The following is a 10,719-nucleotide window of genomic DNA, read 5'->3' as shown; positions in this document are numbered from 1 at the left end:
CAGCCTCTTCTGAAGCAACTAACTCTCAAAATTCTTTAGCAAAATCTGTAGATGACTTAATTCTTTCATTCTTATACCAGCACATCTTTTCAAAACACCTTCTTTGTTGTGATACTCACAGACATCGAAATATTACATTGGGCATTTCAGCAACATTTACCACAGGGGCCAATATCAAATTATTTTTAAGGGCGAAAAAGGCCCATATTTACTATATTTCAATACATAGTATATATAGGCCATTTTCACCAGTAAAGAGTTTGATACTTGCCTCTGTGAAACAAGATTATCCTGTAAAGGTTATTGACCCATATTAACAATTGTCAATTTCTGTACAATTAAGTATGTATTTTCAAATGTTATTTTTAGCATTTTGGCCAGTAACAGAATTTGCTTTTTCCCAGCAACGAAGAATGCTGAAATGGCATATGGAGAAGACATTTGAGCCGCGCCATGGGAAAACAAACATAGTGGCTTTGCGACCAGTATGGATCCAGACCAGCCTGCGCATCCGCGCAGTCTGGTCAGGATCCATGCTGTTCGCTAACGGTTTCTCTAATTGCAATAGATTATGAAAGCGAACAGCATGGATCCTGACCAGACTGTGCGGATGCGCAGGCTGGTCTGGATCCATGCTGGTCGCAAAGCCACTATGTTGGTTTTCCTCATGGCATGGCTCATTTTTGAATGGAAAATACCAGTGTCTTTATGGGTCCATTACTTTTAAGTACAGTTCATATTCATTCAAAGCCTGACACCCTATTGCTGATTCCTAGAGCATGTTATATCTGTTATTATTAATTTTTTTTGTAGTTATTTTTCAGATTTTAGTTTTCTTTCTCTTGTTTTAACTGCCACACACAAATACTAAGTAGAATAACCAATATCAGCTGGAATACATGTTAGTTTCCTTGAAACAGATCTTTCTGTAGTATTACTAAATGACATATTCTATATATATTGAAATTAAAAATGCCAGCACGATTTTCAGCAGATTTCCCTGTTACATTGTAAGGTCTTAAACATCTTTGGTTCACCTTACGCTTGTCATTATATTTTTGTAACAATTTAACATAAATAAAACTGGCCAGAAAAGTGATGTTATTCTAAACAGTATCATTCTTGCAATTTTTAGTTGTTCATTTCTCAAGCAGTTAAAGATGAAATAATCTACAAAGTAAAATCTTTTCATCTTCTACATTTGATTTTAACAATGAAGCAAATAAAAAAACTCCATACATATTTGGCTTAACATATCAAATGAATCATTTTCGTGAAGAATTTCATGTATGGGCTTTCTTAAAACATATTAATTACCATAGGTGTGTGTGTACTGACTTATACTAATTTAGTGGGGAGAAATTCTAGTGCATTTTCGTGAACATGAGAAATACAGACATAATGTTTTTGTAAATTTACTTTTTTTTGTATAACTTAATTTGACTCTTAGTTTTTGTTTTGTTGAAAACACATACATGTATGGTATTTTTCAAAACAATGATACACCCGATAGGTAGCTATCTTGTGACTATTTGTGACTTGTGTGAAAAAAAAAATCTGTTTATCTTTTTACTGTTCACAGTTCTGGTGACGTTCACAGTTCTTATGATGTTCACAGTTCTGGTGAGAATTGATCATGTGTTTCTTTAAAGTCAGAAATTAGCACATATTCTTTTAATGCCTTCGGCATGTTCACCTTATCGATCTTTTCCAAAATGTTGTGACCTAGACGTCGCCGTATCACTTTCCGGCACAGCCGTTGTAGTGATGTTGCCGTCTGCATCTTCCGGCGCAACCAGTGCAGCACTTCGTCTGTCTCGCTTCCAACACGTGTTGGTACGTAACCAGCGTAGAAATGAACACGTGCGGAGAAATCCACGTATCCGTACTTCGCAAGCAGACGACATATATCAAAATGTCCCTTTTCAGCGGCTAATTGAAACAAAGATTTGTAAACGCCTGTGCAGAAGTACTTAATTGGTTGTTCTAAATCACAATTATGGATCACCATAAGTTTAATCACATCTAGTTTGTTGCTAATCACGGCTTCGTACGCCGCAGTCTCCCCCTGGTGGTTATAAATGTCATGTCGCGTGCCGGCCGCGAGGAGAAGCTCAACTACTGCGGTATAGTTCCGTTTTATCGCGATATGCAGTGCAGTATCGCCGGTTTTGAATTCTCGCCTGTTGAGATCACAGTTTGCACGAATCAACCGTGCCACTGCTTCTCGGTGGTTATAGCACACTGCTTCCATGAGAGGGGTCCGTCCCCAGTAGTTTTGAACGTCAACCTGACTGTGTGACGCTATCAAAATATCGATGATATCCGCACACCCGTTTCTTGCGGCGTAATGTAACGCCATGTCGCTGTTACGGTCCGTTATGTTGATGTTACTGTTTCCCCTTAGTAATCTCAAGACGGCGTCCGTTTTGTTGTTTCTGACTGCCTTCATTAGCGGTGTTTTTGACGTGATGTCCTGAATATCCACGTTTACGCCACGTCTGATTAACACGTCCAAAAACTGGCAGTACCCGTCGTCAGCGGCGTAATGGCAAGGTGAGTTACCAAACGTGTCCTTGACGTCAAGTTTGGCCCCTGCCGCAATTAGTAGCAACATACACGCCATCTTGTGTCGCAACACGGCAAAATGGAGAGCCGTTCGTCTGAGTGTTGACGTTGTTTTGTTCACGTCACATTTCGACTCGATGAGGTACTGTAGCATGTATGTGTAGCCCCGATACGCTGCTAAATGGATCGGACACAGATCAGCGTGGTTTTTCTTCCGTACTTCCACAAACTTCGCATTAAGGTCATTTTTATATTGAGCGACTATCCGTTTTAATGCGGTCAACTCGTTGTTGAGGACCGCATCATAGAACTCATAGCCCGCCATTTGCGTTTTTAATAGCATTGATACACTGTCTGTCTAGCCCCGTTCTTTCCCCAAAACTGCCTAGTCCCTCTTTCCATCGCGTTTCGACCCAGCCACTTGCTGAATCCAAAACAACACTTTCTAAAACATGGCGGATCTGAAGAAATTTCCTTGAATATATCCCAAGAATCCTAGGTTATGACGCACGTATAACCATTTTGATATAAATTACATACATTAGATTGAAACGTTCTATAGCGAGGCTGGGGTTATCGATTAATCGGTTTCAGCGGATGCAGTCGGTGTTATTGATAAAAATAACAACATACAAGGGAGAGAAACTAAGGTTTATTGATGAATGAATTATTAACGTTGTTACCTCTCTTCCATCGTGCAGAGTTGATCTGTTAAGATTTACAACACCTTTTAAATTGAAAGTTCAAGCAGGGTTGCGTGGAGAACTGAAGTCGAGAATTAATTATTTTTGTTGTTGTGTTTAAAGACCCACCACAACCTAATGACCTACTTTTTCCTCCTACATGAACTTCATAAAAATCATTCTGATAATACTGGTATAATACAGCTATAGTGGACCATCTGCAAACTTATTCAGTCAATCTCTTTTCAGTACTGTTTTAAAAACACAAATAAATTATCATTTTATGCGTGTGGTCTAAACTCATCTTAACACATCCAGCACTGTGTATACAACTGCGTTGATTTAATTAAATGTTTAGACATTAAACACTGTTTTGGCCTTATACATAGCACTGTCAATCTGTAAGTAGATATTTGCTTTTCTTAAATTTTTCGTGCAAAGCATGTAGAACTACCATCATGGAAATACAAAAGAATACAGTTATTTTTGGCGCATCTTTAACGTCACATCGACTGTTACAGGTCATATGGCGACTTTCCAGCTTCTGGTGGAGGAGGGAGACTCCAGGTATCCCTCCGAGTGTTTGTTTGTTTGTTTTCGGTTTAACGCCGTTTTTCAACAGTATTTCAGTCAAGTAACGGCGGGCAGTTAACCTAACCAGTGTTCCTGGATTCTGTACCAGTACAAAGTAACTGCCAACCTCCCCACATGAATCAGAGGTGGAGGACGCATGATTTCAGACACAGTGTCTTTTATCAAATCGTCACAGAGAATATACGCCCCGCCCGAGGATCGAACTCACGACCCCGCGATCCGTAGACCGACGCTCTCCCTATTGAGCTAAGCGGGCGGGTTCCCTCCGACTGTAATTTCACCATGGACGGGCATATGGGTAGAACCACATACGACCTTCCATAAGCTACTGAGCTGAATGGCTCCCCCACATGAGAGAACTCTATACCAAAGCAATTTTTCGAGCCCACTTCGATGAGGAGCAAGTTATTCAAAGTCAGCGATTTTAACCACTAGTTCGGACACGGAGATCCCTGCAAACAAAAGTTAAGTCTAGTGTAATTGTTTAAAGGTATACTAGACCCAAATTTCATATATGAATACATGAAAAATAAATACTACCAGTTGTTTACGTAAACATAGAATAAACAACTTTGTGTATTAACACTGCTATGAATTGGTAAAAATAGTACACACTGTATACATGTACAGCTGAAAACAGTATGAATGTGTACTGCCATAAAAAACTGGAAGTTTTTGTACACAATCGGCTGTTACTGCATGACATTTGATTATGAATGTTGCTCAATATAGACAATTATTTATATATTTAGTGAAGTTAAATGTATTTTATAAGGATTATCTGCATTTGAAGTAAATATCTAAAAATAAAATGTTTCAATGAAAGATGAGCAGAATACATCTTTAATGTTGAAGGTAGGGCGAGTGGGTGGTGTTATGGGGAACGTGTACCTGTTCTGCTGTTCCTGGTATACGCAATACTGAAGGCATCCGAGATAAATCTTCCCGCGCTTTTCTCCTCGACCAGTCGCAGAATGCAGCCATGTCATTGGACAATTTTAAATCTGTGCCCAGTGATAGTATTAACCTATCATATGCTAGACGGTTGAGACTGGTCATTCATTCAGATAGAATAATTAGACTGGAGACCAGTTAGTCTTGGTTGATTTTGAGCTCAGCCTTGAAAAACTAAATTCTGATCTCTAAACTCAGTTTAAGGGCTCAGTAAAGGGATACGTTTTATTTACGCATTACATGATACACAATAATAAAAAGTCCACCAAGGTATAACAGTTGCACCACAAAAATACTCAAAATGATAGTAAAATGTATTTGTCTGTCATTAAACTTATGAAATCTAGAATACTCATGTTTTATTTATCTTAATTAAGAAATTTAACAAAAGTAGTTGGGTCTCTTCTAACAGCTCAGGCTTAAGTTGACAGGACACCCGAAAACTCATCCGTTTACATCTGACACATCTGCCAGCTAAGTTAACCAGGTCCGTAGTTTATATAGGTTTCGTAGACAGGTTTAACTGCCAAGTAATTTTGCCTTAATATTGTTCCAAGTGCACGTTTGAGCCAATGGTAATATTATTAACGTTATTGCATGTATGCGTTTTTTATAGATCGTATTCGTGAAAGTGCATATATAATAATATTTGTTTTATGAAAGTGAGATAACGTTTTATTCATTTTACTTGTCAAGATAACGATGTCACGATAGCTTTGAACAACAAGGATGAGTGAAACAGGTAAGCAGTATTTTGTAAAATAATCTAGTGTGATATTTTTCTTTTTTATAAATCCGCCGGAGATAGGTATGTGCAAGCCTGGGTTTAATTCCATGTCAATCCATCGTCTTTTATTTAATTCTAAATAAGACTGCATGTTCGATTCTCACTCTTTCTTTTATCGAAAAAAAAAAAAAAACAAAAAAAAAAAACAAAAAAAAAAAACGACTAACAAATATAGTTTTGTTTTGTTCTTGTTGTTTTGGGGTTAGTGCCGTTTTCAACAGTATTTCATTTATGTAACGACGGGCAGTTAACCAGTGTTACTAGATTCTTTACCTGTATAAACCTGATTTCCGCAAGTAGCTGCAAACTTCCCTACATGAATCAGCGGTGGAGGTCGAGCGATTGCAGACACAATGTCATTTTTCAAATCATCACGGAGAACATACGCCCCGCTCGAGGATCGAACTCGCGACTCCGCGGTCCGTAGATCTGCGCTATGCTGCCTATTGAGCTAAGTGGACAGGCTAACAAATAAAGTTTAAGCAATCGTCATATGAATCATAAATGATAACAGTATATCAAGCGTTCGATTGATATTAAAGGTTACATACATGTATAAAATGCAATGTTGTAACGTATCCATTGTTGAAATAAGTGTGACCTGACGCAATAAATCATGAGTCATGTCTGTAGATAAATGCACGTGATGACTATATATAAATCGTTCGGCTGATAAGAGATGTTTTATGTTTAACTCCTATTGTTTTCACTCCGAAGTGCAACGACACGTCGATACGACAAATCAGCAAGTTTTTCAACCTCTCGTGTTTTCACGTGTTCGGGGCGAGACGTGAACAACACAAAATGGCAGAAATCAGCCTCTGGAATCCGAGGTTCCAGAAACTCGGCACCCTAATCATTTATTTATGACGCGTCGATTACATAAGCGGGTAAGGTCTATGACATTATATGTTTGAAATCAAATTAGTTTATGTATTTTTCAGCATCAGATCCCCCACCCCCATACCCTGGGACGGGACCAGGTTTTGAGCAAAACTCTACCCTGGCTGTCTCAGTTGGACAGACTAATTATGGCTTCTCTGCTCCTCAGTATCCGGCGTATATTCCTCCTCCACAGCAACACATCGTTAGGCAACAACATACTAATATAGTGGTATGTACTCTTGCTTCCGTAAATAATTTAGTAGTATGTGACCAATTCAAATTTGTTGAACGATTTTTGAAGGTTTTATTTTCTAAGTGGCACATTTAGAATACAAACTAAAAAATAACAGAAATACATTATGTTAAATTTGACAGGTTTAACAATAAAAGTTTAGTCAGAATGTAATTTTGACCCGATATACCTGAATATGTTTTTTTTTTTCTAAATATATCGAATCAGAGATTGGTCATAAATTTAGATTATGGTTATTACTGGAAAATGAATTTAGTTATACAGTAAGCTATTCCAAGAAAAGCCGACTCTAAGTCGAAATAAGTTCTTTACAGAAAATGAACTTTCAATAAACTGTTCTAATTTAAACGAATTTAGATTTCTATGGTAATAAGACATAAATATTTACATCTGCTACTTGAAAAATGTTTAGAATTAAACAGATAAAAAACTAATTGTCATTAAATACAAACATGAAAATCTAGTTACAGACGTATAAATACAAAGATTTGGCACGAGTCAATTTTGTGTAGGGAATTTGCGAGGTTATTGTGATTGCGTGCATCATCTGCTGATTGGTCGAAAATGACTACATGGGTGTGACTACTTTCTATCATAAAAATATGAAATTTATCAGGGAATTTATAAAACATGGTGAAAATCTTCGGGCTTAAATAATTTGTTGAAATAATGGATATTTAAAAAGATTGTCTGTTTTTGAGACCCGCGAAGAGAAGTAGTAGAAACTAAACATTTTGATGAATTCGTGTGAAACTATGTTTGTTCTGCATAATGAAGTGCATTGCAAAACTGTATGAGAGTGAGGATATAGTCACAGTGACTCAAAACATTGCACAGTACGTCTATGTAAATGTACCATTATAGGTCTGTAACCACGTTAAAGGCATGCCCCTTTCAACTGATAGTGTGTGTTTCATATATCTAAATTTTAAGAGAGCAATATCTAAACGTGTATTGAAGTATTTAAAACATGTCCAACAACAAAGTCAGTTTTAAACATATGAATTTTCAGATATTTGCTTATAATGTCTGAACCGGTGACCATTGCGGTTCTGGAAAATCCGATCCAACAAGTTTTGAAAAGCTGGTACGCGACCAATGTAATTAACCTTTATCATGTTGGATTCTGCCTTTGCGACCAATGTAGATCATTATTAGCCTGTACACCCATGCAGTCTGATCAAGATCTGCACTCAACGGTTCGCCATTCAGTCAGTATGTTTTTTGGTAAGCACCCCTTTCAACAGTTAATTGTACTGTCCAAATTGAAAGATGGACAAGTTAGATGTGATTGTGGCGAGATAGGAACTGTCGACCATTATCTGCTTCATTGTCGAAAATACCAATATCTTCGAACTGACATATTTTCCAATCTCCAATGCGCTCTAACTCTTAACAATCTACTGTATGGTGATGAACATCTATCGTAACAACATAATATTTCCCTATTCACTGACGTACAACGATTTATCATCTCAAAAAATAGATTCAATACATAAGCTGCGACACTCAACATCTCCGCTCTCCCACCCCCAAACGACGAGACAATAGGCCGTTATTCTTCACTCCTCATTAAAAAAAAATTGTATTATACATATATTTTTCACATTCATATTACGATTAATACAACACGATACACATACTTACACAGCCTCATCTAACCTCTGTTTTTCTTATGGAGCGGAATTCATATAAGTTTTAAGTAGCTTGTTTTCCAATCCATTCGATTAAATTTTTCTTTGTTTGTTTGTACTATTTTGATTGATGTATGTCTTTTTATCAAACTTTGTTAATCTAAATGTACTACTCATATTTGGAAGTATAATTGTGGAAATAAATACAGTTTAAACCAAGTTCATTATAGAAATTTAGCAGGATATGGGTTAATTACCAAGCAGTAATAATCTACCTTATACTCATTGTTTCTGTAACCGATAAGCTTACTGGTCCTATGAAAAACAGGATAAATAACTTAATGTTATTATTTGAGCCGCGCTATGAGAAATCAATCATCGTGCGTTTGGAAGCAGCATGGATCCAGACCAGGCTGCGCATCCGCTCAGTCTGGTCAGGATCCATGCTGTTCACTAACAGTTTCTCTAATAGCAATAGGCTTTGAAAGCGAACAGCATGGATCCTGACCAGACTGCGCAGTCTGGTCTGGATCCATGCTGGTCGCAAACGCACTATGTTGGTTTTCTCATTGCGCGGCTAATTTGTTTCTTATATTTCAAAGATAGCTCAAATTAGCGGAGGAGACAATGTATACAGGAGCGAACCTCTGCCAGTCGACTATACAAGCCAAGCCTGGATAGCATGTCTCTGCTGTTTCTGGCCAACAGGTCTTGTTGCTATAATGAAAGCTACAGAGGTATTCACTTAGTTTAATATAGTACTTACAAACATGCATGCAACTAGCGAACTTTATTTAAGAATTTTAAAAATGCATGGCAATTTAAATCGCATTGCCCATCCGACATTACAAAAGCAAGAGAATTAGTTTTTAATATAGAAACATGCATGCAAGTAGCGGACTTAACTTAATAATTTTATAAATGCATGGAAATTTAAAGAGAGTTGTATCTACAAAAGCAAAACAGTCAGACCCTACAAGTTTTAATATCATTAGAGGGGCTAAGCATCAACTGTAGTGAGCTTTTTTTTTTTGTAAAAATGCACTTTGGTTTTATGTGGCAATCGAAGAAATGTAGAGATTGGTACCCAAGTATAAAGGAATTTTCACCTGCAATGTTGCCTAGCCCTTATCATGCTGGACACGATTGATTCTGCCTTTGCGACCAATGTAGATTATGATCAGCCTGCACATCCGTGTAGACGGATAATGATCTGCACTGTTCGCCATTCAGTCGGTATTTATTTGGTAAACACCCCGTTTAACTGTTGATGGTACCGTCCAAATTGAAAGATGGACAAGTTCATTATAGAAATTTAGCAAGCTAAGGGTTAGTATCGAAGCTGTTACTGTTTAGGCTTCTTAGAAAAGTTTTGTTTTATAAATTGGTAAAGCTGACAAGTCCTTTGTGGAGTTTTCTTAACATATGAATAACCAAAAAGGAAAGCGGGAGAATTCTATTAAAGTCAATGTAAACATACATGTCCACATCTTTAAGGCTTATGAGTAAATGTTTGTGGTTTTAAGGAAGAAACATTGATTTTGAAATATGCGGCTCATGATTCTGAAATCAAAAACGTATTTCCCGCCTTTCTGCGGAAGATATCCCATTTATTTTTATCATTGGCTTTAAAATAGCCTAACGCTTGTGTTATGTTTTTTTTTTAGAAAAAGGCTATTAAATGACACACGTACACCATGTTTGTATTAACCCTACCTTGTTTTACATTTTCCAGTCACGTGACGCTCTAGCACGAGGTGATCTCACAGGTGCACACATAGCAGCAGAAGGAGCACGGAATATGATCAAAATAAGTTTGGCCGCGGGGATCATCAGCCTCATCGTGCTGATTTTCATCATTGTAGTTACATCTGCATCCTAAAAGCTCTTGATGACATTGTCTTTAATGTGACTGTTCCAATTTTTCGTTACGAACGTAAAATACACTAATTTATGCACCTGGTGTTGACAGAAGGTTTTTACACAGACCAGAGTTATGACTCTTAATTTTGTAAAAATTATGCATAAAAATTTTAAAGGAGTAAAATTTTGTGTTGCATGTATCTCAAAAAAGTTATTTCACAAAGAATTACTAAGTATGAAAAATATTTTGTTAACTGTTTACTTCTGATAATTGTTTTTCTCATATACGAGGGTTGGTCCAGAAATAATGTCATTTCGCCCATTATGCATTTATTCATCGTTGTATTATTATAGAAATTAGATCCAAGATGAAAGCTAATTCAATTGTGGTTACACGGATAACTATTATATTTAGGGCTGTCTCGTTTTACATATATAGAACTTCAAATTTTACACCTAACGACATTTTTCCGCACGCAAAAATAGCGTTAATTTCAT

At 37.0% G+C, this 10,719-nt stretch overlaps 2 protein-coding genes across 2 annotated transcripts; one reads left to right on the top strand and one right to left on the bottom strand.

The window, feature by feature from the left end:
- Positions 1-1,399: 1,399 nt before the first annotated feature.
- On the bottom strand, positions 1,400-3,121 carry LOC123531412 (serine/threonine-protein phosphatase 6 regulatory ankyrin repeat subunit B-like). Its single transcript, XM_045312344.2, has one exon. The coding sequence runs from the start codon at positions 2,909-2,911 to the stop codon at positions 1,613-1,615; it is 1,299 nt and encodes a 432-aa protein (XP_045168279.1). The 5' UTR covers positions 2,912-3,121; the 3' UTR covers positions 1,400-1,612.
- A 2,266-nt stretch (positions 3,122-5,387) lies between these two features.
- Positions 5,388-10,482, top strand: LOC123531640 (proline-rich transmembrane protein 1-like). Its single transcript, XM_045312781.2, has 4 exons — positions 5,388-5,541; positions 6,531-6,700; positions 8,961-9,095; positions 10,094-10,482. Exons 1-4 carry the CDS (start codon positions 5,529-5,531, stop codon positions 10,238-10,240), a joined length of 465 nt encoding a protein of 154 aa, XP_045168716.1. The 5' UTR covers positions 5,388-5,528; the 3' UTR covers positions 10,241-10,482.
- The last annotated feature ends 237 nt before the right edge of the window (positions 10,483-10,719 follow it).

Source organism: Mercenaria mercenaria, chromosome 11, assembly GCF_021730395.1.
Source record: "Mercenaria mercenaria strain notata chromosome 11, MADL_Memer_1, whole genome shotgun sequence".
Classification (NCBI taxonomy): Eukaryota; Metazoa; Mollusca; class Bivalvia; order Venerida; family Veneridae; genus Mercenaria; species Mercenaria mercenaria.
Note: the sequence above shows the minus strand (reverse complement) of the source record. Positions and strands in the feature narration are given on the sequence as shown.